The 23,695-nt window shown below is 46.5% G+C and overlaps 1 protein-coding gene across 2 annotated transcripts in view; it reads right to left on the bottom strand.

The window, feature by feature from the left end:
• The window catches only part of SLC24A3 (solute carrier family 24 member 3), a 503,905-nt gene that overhangs the window by 41,360 nt on the left and 438,850 nt on the right, over positions 1-23,695 (bottom strand). For both annotated transcript variants that reach the window (XM_032248222.1, XM_032248223.1), the window contains exons 8-10: positions 16,198-16,223; positions 8,288-8,341; positions 963-1,096 (exon numbers count right to left, since the gene is read on the bottom strand). In XM_032248222.1, coding sequence (XP_032104113.1) covers positions 963-1,096; positions 8,288-8,341; positions 16,198-16,223 — 214 coding nt within the window. The remainder of the gene's footprint in view (positions 1-962; positions 1,097-8,287; positions 8,342-16,197; positions 16,224-23,695) is intronic.

The raw sequence follows: 23,695 nt of genomic DNA, 5'->3' as shown, positions 1-23,695 counted from the left end.
GGCAAAAGTAAATGATAATTTTCTGAGCTCCTTTAAGAAAAAATATTTTTATCTGAAAGCACCATACTACTTCCCTTAGTATCTCAGCTGTTTTGTAAGACTCGATTGAATATAAGAATTACTTTGAAGATGAAGGTACTTTTCTCTTTCTGTTTGCAGCTTGAAAACTGAATTAATGTAGCCTGAAAGTGAATTTGGATCTAGTAATATACTAATCACCCCTGTCACTTACAGAGCATCGCACTAAACTCATACATATTTATCTGCTTTGCTTATTGCAAAAATGATTCTCATATTTCACAAGGGAAAGCTGAGGCTCAAGAGGTCACATAACCTGCTTCGCGGCCACATGGCCAAAACGGGACAGAAACAGTCTCTCAGAACCTGGGGTCTCCTCTCCTTTGTCGTCCTGTTCTCTGTAGCACTCCCAGCAAGTGTGTTGTCTGAGAATTTCCAGGGGGCTTCCTGAGCTCCAAGGGGCTTACCAGGTACGAGACGGTTCCATGGCATTGTAGTGAAAGGGAGGGCTGGAGAACTGGAAACTTCTGCTCTCTTGGGGCAGGCAGTGTCCTGTCAAGACCAGCTGGGACATGCCATGTATGGCTGAGAATGGGCAGATGGGCTCATGTTCTAGCACTTTCTTCTTGGACCTGTATCTCCTTGGTTACCTTTTCTTCTCTTTCTTTCTTTCTTTTTTTTTTGAGACAGGGTCTGGCTCTGTTGACCTGACTGGAGTGCAGTAGAGCGATCTTGGCTCATTGCAACCTCCACCTCCCGAGTTCCAGCAATTCTTGTGCCTCGGCCTCCCAAGCCGCTGGTATTACAGGCTTGGGCCACTACACCTGGCTAATTTTGTTGTGTTTTTAGTAGAGATGGGGTTTTGCCATGTTGGCCAGGCCGGCCTTGAACTCCTGGCCTCAAGTGATTCTCCTGCCTTGGCCCCCAAAGTGCTCCTTGGTTACCTTTCTTAAGTAGCACCACAGTTGCGTCGCAGTTGCTGCTGTCATCAATTTCAGCATTGTTGGCCAATCCGTTGACCATGTTCCCGGCACCTTTTGTCCTCCTCTCAAAGCACTGATGTATGCAAGCGTTATATCTGAGCAAAGCAACAAGTGGGCAGAGTCCATCAGTGTTTGCCCCTCTCCCATTTCCCAACACCCACCGAGTGCTCCTGGGAGCTCTCCCAGTCTGCAGGAACCGTCCCTGGGACTCATTATTATTCTAATTTCGTCAACCCATTCCCTCTCAGAATATACAACCTGTCCCATTTCTCCCAATTTACAAACAAATGGTAAGTGAAAAAAAATAACCCACCATTACAGAAATAAACCAGGGCACATGGGCACATTGCTTACTTTACAACCTCTTTCATGCCAGTGGAGGCCTCTCTGGGATTGAGCTCCTCTCTCAGTCTGCACACGGAAGGAGTGTGCTAAGACTCAGTGGGATGGTCAAGGTCTACCTCCTCTGGGCCACATCTCTTCGTAAGCAGGGATTAGCCTTTCGGGAGAAGGAGAAGCTGCCTCATCCATGCCACTCCCCAGGAGCAGTGGCTGTGTGTCACGGTCTATGTGCTACAGGCCGGATGGCTGTCTACGTCTCTGTATGTCTTTGGTTTCCTGAGGTCACAGATTGGGATTTTGCAAATTTCTGTGACTATCATGCCTAAATTCCAGATCTAATGGGCCCTTGGCTTTATGAAAAAATTCTAGGCTATGATTCTCCAGAATGATCAAGTGAATACATTGTGCAGTGTTCCTTACATGCCCCAGCAGCCTTGGGTGGGAAGGGAAGAAGTCTGTACAAGTTCCAAGGTTTTTTTTTGCAAGCAAATGATCCAATCTCCCTAGCTTTAGTATAAGAAGATTCCCATAGAAGAATTCTAGAAAATTTATAAAAACTCATGGGCAAAGACAGCCAGGCACAGTTTCCAGGGCGCAGAAGGCTGCTGCTGCTTCTCCCCACTCAGAGATCTAAAGGCCTCCATCGTTTACTGGCCATGGGACAACCCACTGGGGATCTTCAGCTCGACCTCCAACCTCCCATAGAAATGGCAGCTAGGCGTGGTCACTCTAAATTGCCAGCTGGAAAGCTACTCAACCTATGTTTCTCTTCCCCTTCCTTATCTCTTTTGCTCCTACAGATATGAAGCGCTCTGGATTCCCTCCCAGCTATCTCTTTGTGCCTGATTCTTCAGTGAGTACAGCTCTAGGGTGGCTGGCCTATGGCCACAAGACCTCAGAGAGATGAAGAAGCCCTCTGTGGCTGGAACTTCTCATCCACCAGTGCTTTCCTGTACTCTCTAGGAATGTGTGGTTATCACATTGCATGAGAGAGAACAGAAAACTAGTCAAAAGTGATGGTTGCCATCTGTAATTCATAAGACAAGAGGCATAGAATTAGAACACCATTTTGCAACCCATATGAAATAATGGATCCAGATACTGAGCACTGATGGCTGCCAATGCTACAGAGAGAGAAAGGCAGACATCACCGTGCCTCCTGATGATGAAACCCACCAGCACTTGGGACATAGTCTAGCCCTAATCAGATCAATTACAGACATATAGGAAACACAAAGGCCAAGGGAACAGACTGCGCCACAGTATGGGATGTAATCAACACTCTCCCACGATGGGCAACTCTGCAGAGCAAACAGCCAAACTTCATCAAAGAACAAAGTCCAAGGAAAATGCACACATACACACACATGCACATACACTCACACAGACACACACACAGACACACAGAGACACACACATGGAGACATAGACACACACAGACACGTGCACACACAGACATATACAGACATACACACAGACATGCAGCACACAGACACACACACATGGACACCCAGACATGCATACACACACACACACACACACACACACACACAGGCCAAGGAAACAGACTGTAGCACATCATGGGATGTAATCAACATTTTCCAACTGCGGGCAACTCTGCAGAGCAAACAGCTAAACTTCATTACAAAACAAAGTGCAAGGAAAATGCACACACACACACACACACAGGCACACACATACAGGTAGACATACACACAGAAACACATGCACACATACACAGACACAGACACATCCATACACAGACGCACACAGATACACACATACACAGAGACATCCATACACACAGATACACACATGCACATGCAGACACACGCACACAGACACATGCACACATAGATACACATACAGACACATGCACACATATGCAGACACATGCACACACATGCACACACAGATACATGCACACACAGACATAGACGCACACACGCAGACACATGCACACAGACACACAGACACATGCACACACATGCACACACAGATACATGCACACACAGACACAGACGCATGCGCGCAGACACATGCACACAGACACACAGACACATGCACACACAGACACACACGCACACACAGACACAGAAACAGACACCATGCACACACACAGACACACACGCACACAGGGGCACACACACACGTACACACAGGCACATACACACACATGTGCACACACAAAGAGACACACACAGACACAGGCACACCCAGAGACACATATGCATATACACAGCACAGAGGGGGAGTTTATAGATGCAGAGAGATCCAAAAGATAAGCAGCCAGTCATGGGCCAACAATTCTAATGGGTGGAATTTATTTGAATTCTCATTTTAAAAATATTTATGATATTTATGAAACCAAAAGAAAACAATAAAAATGACATTTGTGAGGTCCCTGAAAATTTGAACATTGAGTATTTTTTGACATTAAGGAATTAGTATTAATTTTAGGTATGTTGATAATGTTGATGTTATGTTAAAGAAGAGTCCTTTTAGAATCCTAAAAGAGTATCCAGTTACGTCTAGAGAAGCCCAGATGTATAATGGAATTTTTGTGGATGAACTAGTGTGATGTCAGGGACTTCAAAATTATAGGAGGAAAGGGAAGCGAATGTGATGTAGATGGGGCGACTGTGGGTTGATGGTTTCTGGGGCTGGTGACAAGCGCATGGGGTTCATCATTACTGTTGACTCTTGTATATATTTCTAGATTCAACAAGGATGCCTTGCCTCATGGCGTAACAGGGAAAGCGGCAGTGTTTCTGTCATCTTGACTTAGAATCCATTTCCCTGAAAGAAATACTGACTTGCATAAAGGTTTGCTTTTTTTTTTTTTTTTTTTTTTTTAACAGGGTCTTGCTATGTTGCCCAGGTTAGTCAAAAACTCCTGGCCTCAAACAATCCTCCAACTCTGGGCTCCTGAGTAGCTGGGATCACAGGAATGCACCACAGTGCCCAGTGATTGGGTTTTGCTTTTAAAGTACAAAAGCGAACCTATGTGTTACACATTCGTCAGCGTTTAGAGAACAGGGTAATATTACTATACGGTGAGGGCTTTGTCAAAACTGGATAGCAGGGTAAACTAAGCTTAACTAAGCTGTCGCACTCCGTTCTCATGGAATATATATAATAATAGTAGAAACTATTATTAATCTTTTTTGCAGAAGACGGAACTGAGATTCAGGACGGCTGAATAACTTGGCTGAGTTTCCATGGCTGTCAGTAGTAGGGGGATCTACTGTCAAAGCTGAATGTGAGGCACTGGTCCTTAACCACTAGCACATGTACCCCGTCTGGGGAACAAATCCCAGAGCAGTGACCCGGGATGTACAGAAATCAATCCTTGCCAAGGCCAGGCATGCTTCATGCTCCCTGAAGGTTTCTGCCTACCTGGACAATCTGAAATTGCTTTTTGACCTTCAGACAGAATGTTTAAAGTCATTTTAGAACTCTCCACCTAGGAGGCAGCTGACGATTCTAATATATACTGTTGTTTTTAACTGCTGTTGCTGTTTTATATTTTTAATTGAATGTTTTAAATTTTGTGCTTGCACCCTGAAGCTATTTTATTGTGAAGCATGCAATTTTATAAATCAGATTTGATAAAACCCGATGATTAAAGCCTCTGATTGCAGAAGGGGATGGCTACAGAGGAGAGATTTCAATTTAGAACTTAGGACCAGAATTTATGCAGAAAATTTCACGAGCACAGTAGCTTCCATTCCCGGTTTTATTTGTATCCTGCTGGTTTGAACAGCTGGAATGTTGGTAAAAGTGAGGCATCAGCAGAAACACACCTCGTTAGCTTCCACATTTGGTATGGTTTGGGGAGGAGGAGAGGATGTGCTCACTGTGCTGTCTTACTGTCCACGTGTCCTGCCAGCGACTCGTGGGCCGCAGGGTGGCTTGGAAAAGGTGGGCAGTGGCCATAGGTTGCATGCCAGCAAAATTCCTCAACTCTCCTTCCCTCTGGCCACATCTGTTTTTTGAAGAATACTTAATTCTGTGAAGCTCCTAGTGAATTCATTTTGAAACACACTTTCAGGAAAATTAAGATTCAAGACCCAGGATTAATGCTGGACACACAGCAGACACTATATGGTGATTCTTCCGGAATAATCGACTGATACACTTTTGGGAACTAAATTAGAGCCTCAAAAATTTTTTTAAAAAGTTGAAACAATCCAATAGTCAACAGCAAAGGAAAATGTGTGTACTGTTTGAGGCTTCCCACTTTGGCACTGACTCTATATAGTTTTGCTCTTGGAGGCAGAGGCACATATATACATACATATGTATAATATATATATTAAAACCACCATGTCACACATTCTTTTCCTTCCTGGGCTCCTCCACATGACTCTTTGAGGCAAAGAGGCACAAGATGGGTGCTCTGATCTTTAAAGGCTTTTCCTTTGGGGGCTGGGAACTTTGGAAAGGCTTTGGGTCAGCTCTGGTTTTCATGAGAGCTCATCTATGGGTATTTTTAAATGATTAGTTCTACAGTGCGTGACTTCTGGTTTCTTCATTAGTTGCCTTATGGTACCAGGATATGTATGAGTAAGGTCCGACTCTAGGAGTGCTGGTCTTCACTAAGCCCCAGGTGTGGGGTCTACGGTAACCACTGCATGGCTCCCCTCGTACATGTTGGCCACCGCATTGAGTAGCCTGGCAGCAGACTGCTTACAGCCCACCCTGGGCATTGGCCAAGCCAGCTCCTGCCTTCATTGCTCCTGTGATGTTTGCCAATGCACACATTGATTTCTCCCAACAAGCCTCCCAGTCACTGGTTACCAGAATTAACTTTTGTCAGGCCTCAACGATAAGAAACCTTAACGTGTCAATTCCGGACTGCGACCTGATATGTCCAAACTGGCTATTGTTGATGGATTCCTACTTTCTTGCCCCTAGAGAAGGAAGTCACTCCTATAGCTACATATGCTGGAGAAACACGAACTAATTTAGAGAAAAAGAAGCAGCTCCCACAGGTGTGGGCAACGATAGTAAGAACGTCTCTGCATTGTTTATAAGCTCCTCATCCCAGTGGTGCCTGGCAAAAAGATGAACCAGCAGGCTCACAACCGTGGTGCTTACATTTAACTTAGAGCATGGGAACATTGGCCATATAATTCTTTCTTTCTTTTTTTGAGATGAAGTCTTGCTCTGTCACCCAGGCTAGAGTGCAGTGGTGTGATCTCAGCTCGCTGCAACCTCCGCCTCCAGGGTTCCAGCGATTCTCCTGCCTTCTCCCCAGCAACTGTGATTACAGGCCCATGCCACCATGCCTGGCTACTTTTTGTATTTTTAGTAGAGATGGGGTTTCACCATGTTGGCCAGGCTGGTCAGGAACTCCTGACCTCAAGTGATCCATTACCTTGGCCTCCCAAAGTGCTGAGATTATAGGCATGAGCCACAGTGCCCGGCAAATTGTTGATATAAATAAGCTACCCCAACTTCAGGAGGGAAAAGAATATACAATGTGGTGGTTTTAAACTGTATCAACCGTTCTTTGACACTCTTCCCTTCACTAGGTGATACAAGCCCCTCGAGTGTGTACTGGACTTCGTGACTCGCTTCTAATAAACAGAATACGGTAGAAGTAATGGTGCGTGGCTTCCGGGATATATAAAAGGCGTTGCAGGCCCTTCTTGCTTTCTCTCTTGAATCACTTGCTCTGGAGGAAGACACTCAAGCAGCTCTAAGGAGGAGCCCGCATGGTGAGAAACTGAGCTCGTCAATCAAGAACCAGCACCACCTGAAGGCAGGTTCTCCCACACCGGTCAGGTACGTGATGGCAGTTCTGGCTGACTTCTTACTTGGAACCTCAGGAGAGACTCTGAGCTAGAACCTTGCAGTTAAGCTGCTCCTGGATTCCTAACTCTCAGATAATGTGTGAGAAAATATATGTTTGTGCTTTTAAGCCACTAAGTTTTGGGACGGTTTGTTATGCAGCAGTGGATGACTTAACACCATGAATATAAAAGACAGCTAAAATCATGGATCAAATATCTGTGGACTCAAATAATGGAAGTCCATTTCCATTATTTATATGGAAGTCCACAGATATTTGATCCATGATTTTAGCTGTCTTTTAACTAACGCTTCATCAGTTACCTCACAAAAATTCCATGTCTGATAAAGGTCCTACCCTAAGAATTCCTTTCACAAGCAAGCCCTAGATAGTGGGTCTAGACAGACCTCTGGCTGGCTGGCTGATGGTGGCTGCCGTGTTGAGTAGACTGGCAGCAGACTGCCTTGCATCTCCCTCACCCTCTTTAGCAGTGTAATGTATTGAGTTTTATCTCCTTTGTTTTAAGAAAGAGAGTGAAGAGGCTGGGTGTGGCTCATGCCTGTAATCTCAGCACTTTGGGAGGCCAAGGCAGGTGGATCACGAGGTCAGGAGTTCAAGATCAGCCTGGCCAAGATGGTGAAACCATGTCTCTACTAAAAAATATACAAATTAGCCAGGTGTGGTGGCAGGTGCCTGTAATCCCAGCTACTTGGGAGGCTGAGGCAGAGAATTGCTTGAACCTGGGAGGCGGAGGTTGCAGTGAGCTGAGATCGCGCACTGCACTGCAGCCTGGGCTACAGAGTGAAACTTCATCTCAAAAAAAAAAAAAAAAAAAAAGAGTGTTCAGAAACCTCCCAGAGCTAGGCTGCCAGATCCTGAAGCGGGATTAGGGGTTCTAGAGAGTTCTCGAGTGAAACATTGACGCTTTGAGTCTATCATCGAATATGTGTTGGAAGGGTCACTATAATTGGTACTAATCAAAATTATAGTGACTCACAACGGACAGCCAGGGAGCCAAGTGACTGTGATGACAGGCACTGAAAAACCAGTCAGATACCTGCTCCAATCCTCTTCCCACATCATCACATAATGTGGAATGCAAGAAACAGTGTTGGAAAATAAATGAAGAAGGCATTTTACTTACTTCATGATGACAATGTAGATAAGATACATCAGCACAAGGACTAAAGACTCCCACCTGCATGTAAACCAAGAACAGTTAAAGACAGTCACAGACAGCTGTGAAACTCACCAGCCTTCTTTTTAAAGACATATTTGATGCAAACGGCCAAGATAGCAGGGAGAAGGCAGACGGCGCCAGGTGATGGGTATTTCCTGGTCTAGAGATATTTTCTACGCTGCACAAGGCTGTCAACCATCTTTCTCGTCTCTCTTCACTGCAAGGGAAAATTCTCCTTCCCTCTGTTATTTGTTACCTAAAAGAGCTCTTTAAAAGCAGCAAGCCTTTCATACATGTTGCTGAATATAGGTCAATATGTATACATTTGGCCTCAGCTTAATCATTTACTGAAACTATTCAGATATATTTACATGGAGAAACTAAAATTAGAGGGATTGTTGGATATATAGGATCCAGGGATAAAGGGTGAAGGGGGAGAGAGAGGCAGGCAGACAGACGAAATCTGGGCAGGGAAGGTACCAGCCAAAAGTAAGAAGGAATAAGTGGGAAAACGTTCCACAGGAAGGAAGAAAAGAAAAACCCACTGGAATGTCCCTTGAGCTTCTGATAGTCTGAATACTTCTGTTTTCTTTTTTATTATTATTTTTTGAAATGGAGTCTCACTCTGTCACCCAGGCTGGAGTGCAATGGCGCAATCTCGGCTCACTGCAACCTTGGCCTCCGAGGTTTAAGGGATTCTCCTGCCTCAGCCTCCCGAGTGGCTGGGACTACAGGTGTGCACCACCACGCCCAGCTAATTTTTGTATTTTTAGTAGAGACAGGGTTTCACCATGTTGGCCAGGATGGTCTCGATCTCTAGACCTTGTGATCCTCCCGCCTTGGCCTCTGAAAGTGCTGGGATTACAGATGTGAGCCACCGTGCCCAGCCCATACTTGTGTTTTCTTTATCTTAGTGGCTTCCAACTAAAAACCTGGGACTTGTTTCCCAGGTTTCGCTCTGGCTGCAGAATTAAATCAGCTCATTGAGGGAGTAATTTTGGCTTGAACGGTAGGTTCCTGGAGAATGGCTGGGTGAGGAAACTCCATGTTATACCTAACCCTTCCTTTTCTCTTTTCAAATTCCATGTCTAGAAGCTGATCCTGGAGAAATATTTGGCCAAATGTGAAAAGGATAAATACACAAGGGTTTTTCTTGAAGTGGTGTTTATAAAAAAGTGAAAAGCTGGAAAGAAGCCAGATGGTTATTAAACGGGGTGCTGGGTACGTGAATAAGTAAGTTCACGTATCCATTAAGAATGATTATGCAGGCTGTTCATGGAGACCCGCTCCTGTAATCCCAGCACTTTGGGAGGCCGAGGGGAAAGGGTCACTTAAGTCCTGGAGTTCCAGAACAGCCTGAGCAACATAACAAGACCCTGTCTCCAGAACAAAATTCAAAAATTAGCCAGGTATGGCGGAGTGCCCGTGGAGTCTCAGCTACTTGAGGTGGGAGCATTGCTTGAGCCCAGGAGATGGAGGCTGCAGTGAGCTATGATCACACGACTGCACCGCAGCCTGAGTGACAGAGTAAAGCCCTTTCCTCCCTCTCCCCTCCAAAAAAGTATGCAAAGATGTATGTATTTATTATAGAAAGTGCTCAGGATGCACTATTGCGAGAGGAAATTAGGGTATCCAAACCCTTCCAACTTCTGCCACATTTCTCAGCTTCTGTCATGGCAAAACTTTCTAAAGCGCTGTGCATGCTGCATTTCCGTGCCTCTCATTCAGCTGGCAAATTTCTCTAGCTTAACTTCCACACCCACCGATCTCCTGAATCGCCTGTCAAGGGCACCAGTGACTTCCATCCACGCCAATACAAGGATGTGTGAGTGGCTGTCCGTCCTCCTGTTCTATTTCTTGGCAGTATCTGAAAGGAAATCATCTGCCCCGCTTTATAAAACTCTCTGTTCTGACGTCCGAGAGGCCACACCCCTGGCTTCTTTCCTGCCCCATCTTCTCCTTCTCCATCTCCTTCGCCTCCTCCACTCCCTCAGTTCATCCTCTCGTTATTGGGCCATCTTTATTGCCTACGTTTTCTCCCTAGGTGACCTCATCCTGACCTATTGCTCTAAACACCACATACGTGATAATGACCCCCAATTTACACATCCATGCCACACCTCTCTCCAGCTCCAGGTTCATATATTTGGCCTCTGCACCTGGAAGTCCAAATGCTTATCGGGACAGACTTCTTCATTCTTACTTCCTAGCCCCCTTAAACAACAGCAGCAGCAGCAATAGCTTGGGCTTTGCCATTTCAGTTAAGCTGCCCCTGCCTGCCCAGCCAAGCCCCGAATCTGGAAATCAATATGGAGCACTCCCTTTTCCTCACTCCCATATCCATCGGACTCCATGTCCCAAGTATTTCCATGAATCATCGACTTGTTTCCTCTCTACTGCCCACACGCTGCCAGGTCATTTTCACATCAGCCTCTGAACTGGTTTCTTTGATATGATGGGAGCATGTCACCGCACTTCTTAAGATCTTCACGTACTTCCCAAAATGCTTAAGAAGAAAAAAGTTTCCTTTTTCCTTGCAAAATGTGGCCTTTTCTTCTGTCTCCAAGTCGTCCTGTGTCCTATCTGTGCCCCGCCTCACTGGCCTCTCCTTTACACACAGCAGACTCTTTTCCCCTCCCAGAGCCTTTGCGCTGGCTATTCCTTTGGCCAGGAATGCCTTTCCCTTCACTCCTTGGTTGGCGCCTTTTATCCCGCAGATACCAGCTTTTAAATATCACCTCCTCCAAGGAGTCATCCCTGCCTGCCCCTGCCTGGCTTTCTCTCACATGACCCTGTTTATGTTGTCTAAACCTCTGAGCAGTCTGTGATGATCCCGTTTATATATTTATTACTCATTTATTATCTAACTAACACCTGTTTCTAGCAGTCACTTGACACCACTCCTCACACCTGCCACCTGCCCTGGTATCTGGTGTCTCATTTTCCAGAGATTTAAAACGCTGACAGCTGATTTTTCCCCACGCGGACACCCCCAGGTCTTGCCTACTCCCCTGCTCTCCCCAGCACAAAGCATCCCTCTGCTCATCTGTGCAGGTAACACTGCCTCCAAACATCAATTTTCAGTTGCAAAACGCCTCTGGTGGCCTGAACAGGGTTCTTATCTCATCAAAATCAATGTATGTGCAGCATACATTTCATGGAGAAGAGTGAGATTTATTCACAGCCATTCATTTAGAAGGAACAGACTCCCAGGATCTGAAGGGATGTCACGTTACTGCTCAGATGCATTTTAATAGATTCAGTGAGAAGTCACCAGAAAATGAACTAACTTTAATGAAATATTGTAGTCAGGTTGAATGAAGTCCAGCACTTTCTAAACAGGTATATGTATGCTCTTTCCAAATCTTTTAGATTTTTGTGATGTTTTACTAATCAAAAGCCCTTCCGCTGCAATATTCAAACCAGGTTCTCTTTGGCCATTTTTGCAGGAATGCCCACAGGACAAGATTCCCTGCTTTTGTTGACATTCCAAGTTTGCTGTTTTGGGGTTCAGACTAAGGGCTCACCAGGCTTCCTCCCCAATGAACCCAGTAAGATCTCAGAGGCCTCTGTGCCACCCCATGCTGTTCTCGGTGCATTTTTGACCTGATTGAGTTTGGATCTTCAAGTCTTGGCCTAATGCTCTTCGGGACCCCTCTCCCTGGCCCCCTCTTCTAGTGTGGTGGGCCTCTCCATGTGGCCCTACAGTTACAGGTCAAGGTCTGCACCCCTCTAGCCTGAGAGAGCTCCAGGTCGGGCCAGCTATGGTTTCTTATGACATGTTTCCCTGGCATAGAGGAGGTGCTTAGGAAGCATCCAGACCTTGGAAGTCACTCGGCCCTGCTTGGTCCCCTCTCTCGCCCTTTCCCCTAGGACATTGGGTACCTTCTTCCCTTCCCTTCCTGAGCACATCTCACCCACTGTCCTCTGAGGATCCCAGTCTGTGGCTGATCTGGGTTTGTTTCCCCCCCTCCCCACAAGCTTCCATTTTGAGTCATTTTCAACAGATCCCTGATTCTCACCAAAGACAGTTCCTTCTCACATGTGAGGGCTGTTCCTGTCCTCACCTGGGTGCACCACTGGCTCTGGTTTCCCGAACACGGCCCAGAACCGCAAAAGGTGTTCTCCAGCCCCACCAGAAACAGAGTTTCCAGGCTGCAATCCCAGGGTCTCCTTTCTCTCTTAAAGTCACAACTTTGGACTCAAAAGAATAAACCAAACCATCGCCCTGCATTCTTTAGTTTTGTTGTTGGGCCTTCAGATTCCCTGAAGACACATTCCAAATTCCTTTGGACAACATCATGGGTCTTGCTCTGTGGATTGAGCATATATCCTAATAGGTGGGCCTCTGATGCTTCATTTTTTTTTTTTTTTTTTTTGAGACATAGTCCCCCTCTGTCCGTCGGGCTGGAATTCAGTGGACCAATCTTGGTTCACAGCAACCTCCACCTCCCGAGTTCAAGCTATTCTCCAGCCTCAGCCTCCCAAGTAGCTGGGACTACAGGCGTGTATCACCATGCCTGGCTAATTTTTGTATTTTTAGTAGAGGCAGGGTATCACCATGTTGCCAGGCTGGTCTCAAGTGGCCTAACCTCAAGTGATCCACCTGCCTCGGCCTCTGAAAGTGCTGGAATTACAGGTGTGAACCACTGTGCCTGGCTGGCGCTTCCTATTTCAAGTGTCTTTTAGTGCATGGGTGCCTAACTGAAAAGCACTCACAGCTATTTCCCTGCCTCTTCTCTGCTAAGAGAACCCCACCTACTAGGTCAAGGCAGCGATTGGAGCCCTTCTGATCTCAAAGAGGGTGTGCCTCGCCCCTAGGCCCTGAGGATGAATCACGATTGGTCTTTCTAATTTCCCTGGCCAGTTCAGAGGTCAAAGCCAACCCTGCCGCAACCAAAGAGATGCAAGGTGGAAGTGTGCCAAAGAGAACAACAGAGCCCCTCCTTCCTCCTTCCTGCATTCCATATGAAGCTGGTGGCTGGGACTGCAGCAGCCATCTTGGGACCGTGAGGCAAAGGCCAGGGGAAACGCAGAGCCACGTTGTACATCCGGGCACTGACACGTAAGAAAAATACACCAATATGTATTCAATACGCTGTAGCTGGTTCCTCTAGTACCTGCTACTAAAACCATTTCTGACTGACTGTTGACTGCCGCTTCTCGACCCAGTGTGACTTCCTGGAGAATGCTGAGTCAGGAATGGTGAAAGAATCCGAACTGTAAAACAGGGGTCCTTTGTTCTGGCGTATTTGTATTCGACAAAGCTCACTTCCGCCTGAAGAGTACTGTAGTTTCAAAATAAACACAATTGAAATTTGTTTCCTTTTGAGGATTTGGGGGACGGGTGAACTGGTTACCTGCCTTGAAATCTCTAGGCCCTGCTGGAATGTTCTATAACAAGGAATGGAATCCTTTGTTGAAGGTATTTTCAAAATGTTACTGTGCTTTAATTGCACAGACTGAAGACTCTGATTTTAAAGAGAGAAATCAGTGCCTAGACACACCATTTCAGCGAAATAAATGCTCATGATTGGCTTGCTAAGAAGATAAAATAAGTGTACACTAAAAAAAAGAAAAAATCTTAAACTCTCATATATTTTTTATCCATTAAATGAGAAGTTGAAATCCCCAGAAGTCCCAACGCAGACAAGGGCCAGTGGCACCGACTTTAATTTCTCAGCCTCACTTGTGTACAAAATGCTCTCCATCAGCCCATGCATGTAGTAACAACAGTTACACGACAAGCCGGCGCTCTGGGAAGAATGTTGCTCTGGTGCCACCAAGGCCCCCAGGCCAGTTCTTCCCTGGAAGCCACAGCTGTGCATGACTTATGATTCCAATGCCCCCCAGACAGATCCAGACACACCTGGGGATTTGCAATTCATTTATCCACGGCCCTCCCAGCCTCTTACTCATAACCAGATGTGAGGGACCCTTGGTGCTCAGGGCAAGGGCTCTGATGACTTGTACCTTCCAGGATCTAGACCCTTCTGCTGCAGGCTTGGGCCCCTACCCTAGGATGGGTTACCTAACATCACGGGAAAAGCCTTAGGAATGAAAATGAAATAGAGTCTCCTTCGTGAGATGTTTTGAGGATACAGAGTGAAATGGGCCGACGGTAAAGCCTGCTTTCTTCTTGTTGTGGCTTTCAGGCATCCGTGCCACAGAGATAGCAGAAAAGACGGCTCCCTCCACGGCTGAGAGCAAACCACGCTGGGCAGCCTTTCCTAACGTGTTTCTGCACAACAGCAGCACACACGTTTCTGAGATCAACCGTGATCACAGCTCGTTTGTCTGTTTGGGAGTGCCATTAGCGAAGACTAGCAACACTGAGCAATGCTGAAGCACCTACTGTTTGCTAAGGCGGAGCAGTGGTGGGGCTAACTATGCCCTTGGCTTCTGGAAGTTTTCTTGTGCTGCACTTTATCACCAAGGACATGGGGGAGAGATGCCCCCACTCTATTTGGCGGCCACCTCCAGGATGATATAACAAGGAAGCTCTCTGATCTGGGATGCACCGAGGCATGTCAACTCCTTTCAGCCTATGGATCATTATTATTTAAAGAAGACCTCCTTATTTTCTCCTAGCTGTCTCCTCTTCTTCCTTCTTGCACAGAGGAGAGAGAGTTAGCAAAAGTATCTTAATACCCTGACGTAGCACGTAACATTTATCGTCCGTGTGATGGGTCCTTCACTGCCCCTTAATTCTGAAAATCAGAGATGTCCTCAGACACAGAGATGCCCACTCCCACAAAGAGTTAGAAGTCATTCTGCTGAAAGTGAAGCCTGGTGGACTCTACTTTTTCCAGCTCACTCCTAGCTTTCAGTAATACCATGGAAATTTTCTGCCTACTGAGTTACGCCTATTCCTAAGATGTTATTTCACATTGCTTACCTCTGTAGATCAAATATTTGGAAAACATGTAACGAGAATGCACAATACACTCAATTTTGATTTCCATTTCAAACATATTCAACTTGCTCAGAACCCATCTCAAAAACGAAGATTCGAACATTTGACGCAAATGCAAATGTCTTCTCAAATATTTAATGGGAGCAACAGTTTCTATCAAAATAAAAACCCCAACACCACCAACTGTCAGAGCTCTGAGATTTTTTAAAAGTCAGGAGGAACTTTAATGGGTTACTGTTCACAGAAGCACCTGTGTCCTAATTCCTAAGATAAACGCAGCATTGGGAACACGGAGCTTGGTTCAGACACAATTTTAAAAGATCAGTGAGCCGGGCACGGTGGCTCAAGCCTGTAATCCCAGCACTTTGGGAGGCCGAGGCGGGTGGATCACGAGGTCAAGAGATCGAGACCATCCTGGTCAACATGGTGAAACCCCGTCTCTACTAAAAATACAAAAAATCAGCTGGGCATGGTGGCACGTGCCTATAATCCCAGCTACTCAGGAGGCTGAGGCAGGAGAATTGCCTGAACCCAGGAGGTGGAGGTTGCGGTGAGCCGAGATCGCGCCATTGCACTCCAGCCTGGGTAACAAGAGCGAGACTCCATCTCAAAAAAAGAAAAAAAAAGATCAGTGAAATCATAACTATGCCCTAGCAGATGTCTGACTCTAGAAAGACGCAGCTAGGCCATGATGTCTGGACATAGGATGATAAAGAAATTTAGATACTAGGGTCTCATATGGAACCCCACCACTCTAGCACAAGAGAAAAGGTCTTTACTCTGTGAAAATAAATTTAATTTCTTCCCTGGGGTGCACAGAGGGTTCCCAGGAAATTCTCCTTGTTCTAAGCTGCCATGACATTTTCCTTTCTTTCTTGAATCCTAACTCTGGTCTCCGATATATTTAGCTCTACAGCATAACATGGGGAAAGGAGAAGAGGGGAAAAGAGGTACTTACCAGGAAACTTTTTCATCATAAATGAACTGTGAAAAAATAAAAAGAACAGAAGATTAGACACACACAGACAGACACACACACACACACACACACACACACACACACACACAGGTGCTTTAAGGCTTTGCCTTCGGCCAGTGATCGTGGAAGTCAGTAGATCAGGGTGGGCATGTGTGGAAAGGAGCAGCCTCAGGTAATTCCCTTCTTCCTGTAATTTCTGTACAACATCAGAGTGACAGGAAAATGCGACTAACCTGCTTTGTAAAGCAAGACCCATTGTAGAATCTTGGATCTGCAAGGGGAGGTATATATCAGTCTCTAAGATTTCTGCATGTCTGTGCAGCTTCAGTTTTTATGCAAGTGCTTGGACTTCTATGGGCTCAATTTTTTCTTTTAATTGACTTATTTTTTTGTTTCCTTAAAAGAATTTGTTTCCAAAGGAAACTTCACATCACAACCAGAAGTGGGGGATCAGCTCCCCTTGCCATTGCCCTGAAAAACAAACGCAATAACAACAAATGGTGTTTGCAAATCCCAGCTGGACACTGTTGGCCGCCCAAGCCCTGGGCGTGGTCCTGGCCTTTCATTAAGAAAGATTATGAGGGCTCAGAGGCAGCCCCACAGAGGCAGTCAAAGACACATAAGTGCCCCACCGAGGTTGATTCATCAGTTAAAACTCGAAAGAGAGTACAGAGAGAATACATGGCAGGATTTAATCTATTTAAGTCCTGGTCTATATACTGTCTCAAATCATTTCCCACCTTGCAGGTGGGGGTGGGCGTGGGGGAACCTAGTATAATCCCTGATTATACAGGGAAACCGAGTCACAGAGAACATAAGTAATTTTTCTGGAGTTGTTCTGTTTGCGGCAGAATTGGCTCTAGAACTCAGCCCCAGCTCTAAGTTTGGTGTCTTTTCATGACACCCATGGCTGATGACACGTTGCCGAAAGCAAATGAGTACACCTATATTTTTTCGAAGCAGGAAACCACCGACAAGGTTTGTAGCTCTTCTTCCCACATTCATGAAGTACGACTGCTTTGAGCATAGTCGTCTCGGAGTGGCTTCTCCTTTAGAGGCAGCGGCCCTCTGCAGACTGAAGCAGACACTTGCAGGACAATCTGGGTGTCAAGTGTCACCGCAGCTTGGAGAAGGAAACTCAGCTAACAAAGTGGGCATGGCATCAGCCCCCAGGCAGGGCAGTAACCCGCAGCTGGGTGGAGATGCCAAGAACACCTCAGGGCATCAGTCACAAGGCGCATTAGAGTAGCCCTTTCCAATTATCTTGAAGGTCAAAATGAGGATGGGGAGAAAGGAGCTGTGCTCATTTGTAACTCATTCTCCCTAACGAGCCATTGGAAGCCTTCATCATTTTTGTTACTTTCATTTTCGTTATCAGATTCAACAAGTTGACATTGGCATGACAATGTCAAACTAGAATGGGCAGATAATTAAAAAAAATAAAGGCAATAATCTCATAATCCAGGCTGAATGGCATGGAACCCATCCCCTAGATGGCATTCACAGCTCTTTTGCATAACTTGCTTTAAAAAAAAAAAGATTGTTGTCAAAAAATCATGGAGCCGACCAAATTATTTAAGATAGAAAGCATTTTCTATTAATTGAAGTGAATTCAATATTAGTCCTGAGAGCAGGCTGGAACAATCAATTTGTGGCCACTTAAGAGAACAGAAGATATTGAGAAAGAGTTTATTAGACCAGCCCGATTTAATTTTCTTCTGTCAGGGAAGGCAGGCAATACCATAGAATATGAAAACAGCTTTTAGAAAGCCCTTATTCTGTGTGATCCTCCTCACAGGGGGGGCACAGGTTCTGCAAAGGAAAAGCTGGGAGATCGCTCACCCTGGAAGAAAGTACTCTTTCTGCCTGCTAGCAGTCAGCCCTGAGATTAATAGGACTTTAATTACTGATCATTTCAATGATCATAGCAAAGAGAAAGTGAGATTGGGCTTAGTTGTATAAGGGACCCCAAATAGGAGCACAATAATCAGAAAAACAGTGGGCAAATCGGATGAGATTGGACAAAATATGCAATTAGGGCCAGAGCTTCACGACTCTGAAGTCAAGAGGATGACTGTGGCTTGGGGAGCTGGGGTTGGGGATACGGTTCAGGGAGGCAGGCAGAGGAAGGGAAATGCATGTGATCCCACTACAGGGGCCAACTACTGTGGAGATCTGGAAACATTTGAATAACTGATATAGTTTCTTCTTCGATCTCTGCTGGTGTGAAGATGCTCCATCACTCAGAATGCATAAGGGTAGATGAGAAGGAGGAGGAGAAGGAAGAGGAGGAGGAGGAGGAGAAGGAGGAGGAGGAAGAGGAGGAGGAAGAGGAGGAGGAAGAGGAGGAGGAAGAGGAGGAGGAAGAGAAGGAGGAAGAGGAGAAGGAGGAGGAGGAAGAGGAGCAGGAAGAGGGGAGGAGGAAGAGGAGGAGGAGGAAGTGGAGGAGGAGGAGAGGAGGAGGGAGAGGAGGAGGAAGAGGAGGAGGAAGGGAAGGAGGAGGGAGAGGAGGAGAAAGAGGAGGAGGAGGAGGAGAGGAAGAGGAGGAGAGAAGGAGGAGGAGGGGAGGAGGAGGAGGAGGAAGAGGAGGAGGAAGGGAAGGAGGAGGAAGAGGAGGAGGAAGAGGAGAAGGAGGAGGAGAAGAGGAGGAGGAAGAGGAGGAGGAAGAGAAGGAGGAAGAGGAGGAGGAGGAAGAGGAGGAGGAAGAGGAGGAGGAGGAGGCAGCGGCGGCGGAGGAGGAGGAGGAGGAGGAAGAGAAGGAGGAAGAGGAGAAGGAGGAGGAGGAAGAGGAGCAGGAAGAGGGGAGGAGGAAGAGGAGGAGGAGGAAGTGGAGGAGGAGGAGAGGAGGAGGGAGAGGAGGAGGAGGAGGAGGAGGAGGGGGAGGAGGAGGGGGAGGAGGAGGAGGGGGAGGAGGAGGAGGGGGAGGAGGAGGAGGTGGCGGCCTCCACAAAGCCAGGGCTTCTCTACCCTGTGGCTGACAGCAAACATCATTCGGGTTTATCCCTCTCCTTCAAGAGGACTGTGTGAAGGAATGAGAGGACACAGAACAGAAAAATGAAATGAACAAAAGGGACTAGAAATCAGGTCTCTGAGAAAAATCTAAATTGGCTTGGCACAGTGGCTCATGCCTGTAATCCTAGCACCTTGGGACATCAAGGGGAGAGAATCACTTGAGCCCAGGAGTTCAAGGCTGCAGTGAGCTATGATCTGGCCACTGCATTCCAGCCTTGGTGAGACAGCAAGACCCTGTCTCTAAAAAAACTCTAAACAGAGGCAGAGCTTTTTGCTCATTGTGAGAAAGGAGGTGGAGATGAGCTAGGAACTGCCTGTGAGCATTCAGTGCTGTTCTCTGGAGAACAAGCAGCTGGTCACGGCCTCTTCGGAAGACTGAAAGGAGGACTGGCACCATTTGCAGAATGCTCCATCGGGAGGGTACCCTGCTGGACCATCTTGATGGAGCATTTGAATCACTCCCTCGGAAAACTCTTAAAACGACAGGGATAAGGTTCCTTTCACTTGTGTTTGCTGAAGGTTGGGAAATGAACTTGTTATTCCTTAAAGATTTCATGTTATTCAATACACTTAAGACACGTGTCACACATCCCTCTGTAGTTTATGCTGTACTAGCTGTGAGTAAAATAAATCAAAGCAACACCCCCCACCCCTTAGATCAGTATTACTGGTGTAGAAGAAAACTTGAAATCATTTTTCTGGCCAGAACAAGTTGCACCCACAGTTCCTCCCAATGGCCACTAAGTGGTGCTCACGTTCCAGTCCTCTGTCTGTGTCCAGCCGGCCAAGATAGTGAAGTTGAAATGAAGTCAGTTCAAGTCCATTTTCGCAGCTCCATTAAATCTCCTGGAAGGAAGGGAAGCACCTCAAGGCAGGCAGCCTACTGAAGGTGGCTTCAGCCGCTGCTGTCATGGGGCAAGCTGGTGTTCCAGGGGCAGGTCCTGCACGGTGCTCTGTCCTGGGGTCAACACTCAGTCCTCGCGATGAGTTGCCCTGGAGGGACCTCCTGTTGTGGGCTTTGGAACTGCCTCAGCTTCTTCTCCATTAGATTTGTGAAAGCAAGCCTTGGGTAAGCAGCTCTTCTCTCTGTGCCCTGTTGGTTCTGTTTGGGGGCCAGGTGCTGTGATAGCCCAGAGACCACCAAGGCTGATACTGATGGCTGGGTCTCAGAGCTGCTGAGCACCAGCTGGTCCCTGCCCTCTGACCCACATGCAGTTCATCCAAAGCTACCCTTGGCTTCGCCCTAAGGTTTCCACGTGTTCTGTTGCTGAGCTAAATGTTAAACAGGAATGAATTTGAAAAAAGCACTCATTTCCTCCAGGCTTCAGAGAAACGGCTGGGTACCATGGAAACTGGCTTTTCATTCCCCGTGTCTGCTCCAGAATTCTTCCAAGCAAGACGGGCTTACATCAGGCCCGCGAATCCCTGGATATCAGAACAACCCAGAGAACTGCCAAGGGAATGGAGGGCTCAGCATGGAGGAGCAGGGAGGAAGAGCTAGGGAGCCCCTAGTATATGCGGGAGAGAAGAGGCTGGCTGAGCTGGGAGGCAGGTGGCTGTCTCAACAAGGCCATGTCAGCCCCTGGGTTTGCTTACTGTAAACTGTAACCATGAAGCAAGAGAGGCCGCACTGCTGAAGCTAAGACCTGATAGCATGTATCATAATCACTGGCACCATGAGAATTTTAAGCAGCGAAAATCATAGGAGAAAATCAACATCATCATTGTCTTTCAAGAGACTGAAATCTGAAACTCTTTCCTTCCTTGCTGTAAAAAAAACAGCCCCTCTGTGGACTTTTCCCACTCAACATCGCGGGAACTCCCTTGAGTGGGTGCAGTTCTCACTTCTTCAGCTCTCGGGGTGGGGGTGCAGACGCCTTAGCTAAGACCACAGTGATTTCATCCAAGGAGAGGAAACTGATGGAATACACTGGAAAGCTGGCTGTTAGGCATCAATATGGGTTATATTTAAAGTTAAGCAGGAATTCCTGCTTCAGGATATCTTGTAGGCTGGCTTGATTGCTGAAGGTTGTGGATACAGGAGCAGGAAAGTAAATGATCTACAGGCAGGGCTTTGGCAGAACTGATCGTGTTGTATAAATACATAAGGGCAGGTTACAGGAAAGAAAAGGATAAGAACTGAGGATATAGGAGATGAGGGTGCTAAGCCAAAAGGACTGTTTGCTGGGCAGGGAAAACCAAAACCCAACACATAGCTAAAGTTTCCAAGTTGTTTTCCTTGTAAAAGATGAGAGGCTCCTCTGGGGTCTCCAGGCCAGCGGATGTACTTCCCTGTTCAAGCAGCAAATGAGAGTGTAACCGGCCTCCTCGTTTATCCAGTGTCATTGAAGCAGGCCCTCCTTTCCTCCGGTCAACAGCAGGGATTGCAAAACAGGTGACCTTTGTAAGACCAGAGTCAATTTGTTTAAGGATCTTAAAATTCTGTCACAGTCATTCCCGGTGAGGATTTTCTAGCTACCATAGTTATTCCAACTTTGCCAGAAAGAGAGCTGAAACGTAATGAGGGCACAGTGGCCTGAAGGACATCAAGTTTTCCTGTATGGCAATTTCTTAAAGAACTGAAAGTAGACCTACCATGCGATCCAGTAATCCCACTACTGGGTATCTGCCCAGAAGAAAAGAAATAATTCTATCAAAAGACACCACGTGAGTATGTTTGTCACAGCACAATTCGCAGTTTCGAAGACATGAAAGCAACCAGGGTACTCACCAGCTGATGAGTAGATAAGGAAAATGTGGTACATAACATACCATGGAATACTCATCAGCCATAAAAAGAAACTAAATAATGTCTTTTGCAGCCACTTGAATGGAGCTGGAAGCCATTATTCTAAGTGAAGCAACTCAGGACTGGAAAACCAAACACGTATGTTCTCATTTATGAGTGGGAGCTAAGCTGTGTGTATGCAGTGGCATACAGAGTAGTATCATGGACTTCGGAGACTCAGAAGGAGGAGGATAGGAGGGAGGGCAAGAGTTAAAAAAACTACATATTGTGTATAATGTACACTGCTCGGGTGAAGGGCATGCCAAAATCTCAGACTTCACCGCTATATAATTCATCCATGTAAACAAAAACCACGTGTACCCCAAAAGCTACTGAAATAAAACATAAGAGCTCCAAGCTTTCTAAATTGGAGAGAGAAGAGGTTAATTCCTATGAAAAACAGGTCCAGGAGGGAAGGGTGATGGGTCTGAGGGGTCAGGGCCTTGGAGGCCAGCCAGCTGCAGGTGAAGGGCAGCTCTCCACAAGAACTCTGAAGATGTCTTTTCTCTCACCGAAAGGGCAACATACAATCATTTCCAGGTTATTTCGGATTAGTTGTTTTAATGAAAAACTTCTAGCCAGGAGGGTGTCTGAGGCTGTTCCCTTCTGCCTAAAAACTAGACCTCAAAGTAAGTGAAGGTGACACACATCTCTAATGGGGGAGGGGCAGTGGGGTAAGGATGATTTTTAAAACTGTAAGAGGAGGACTTTATTGGTGGAAACGTCAAATTCTATATTGGGGCAGTAGAACTGCACCATCTCAGACACCTGCTCTGGCAAACTCGAAGTATCGCCGCTCCCTGACCTTGGGTGAATCATTTAACCACTGGAGCCATGGTGTTGCCATCTCTAAGGTGGGACTCACAAAACAGTTTGCCTGCAGAGTCATGAGTATTAAACTAAAAAGTCATATCGGTAGACCCAATACAGTCCCCTGTTGAGGATCAAGTCTATGCTGTTAAGAATTAAAATTAATAACATAAAAATATAGTTCCTTGGTTTCACTAGTTGTCTGTCAGCAGCCACGTGCGACTAATGGCTACCTTATTGGACAGCACAAGATTGTAGACCACTTCTATCACATGTAAATTCTGCTAGAAGTGCTGGGCCCCTGTGGCAGGTGACTCAGCTGAGCTCTCTCATATCTCCCTGGGCTCCATCCATCCACGTGGGGACATGACAATGAATGTCCCAGGGAAGGAAGGAGATGTGTTGACATGAAGGAACCTCACTGCTGTGCCAGTGCTCAGGCTGCCCTGAGAACCCCCAAACTACGGCCAAGGGCTCACCTGGCCTATCAGCAGACAGGCCGCACTTGTGAATTTGGAGTTTCGACCTGGTCCCTGTTACCTGGAACCTGTCCCATAGGCCTATCCGCTTCGCCCGGGGGCTGCCCTCCTCTCCGTGCTCACAGGCCCTGTCCTCCCGCAGAGAAGAAGGGTAAAAATAAAGTATTTCTTTTAGAGCAGCTGCTAGACTGCCGTTGTAATGAATCATTTGCATTTATGCAAATTACCTGATTATGTAAATTACAGTAACATTTCAATACAAAAAAACTGTCAGCCTGCTGGAATTTGGAGAAAAGACAGGACTGGGAGGCCGGAGATGCCCATAGTTGAAGTGCTCACTGGGGGCAGAGGAGAAGCAGCGACAAATCTACAATGATTTGCACTTGGC

Source organism: Sapajus apella, unplaced genomic scaffold (genome assembly GCF_009761245.1).
Source record: "Sapajus apella isolate SASKATOON/1434 unplaced genomic scaffold, GSC_monkey_1.0 scaffold65, whole genome shotgun sequence".
Classification (NCBI taxonomy): Eukaryota; Metazoa; Chordata; class Mammalia; order Primates; family Cebidae; genus Sapajus; species Sapajus apella.
This window is presented reverse-complemented; position numbering and strand designations above follow the sequence as displayed.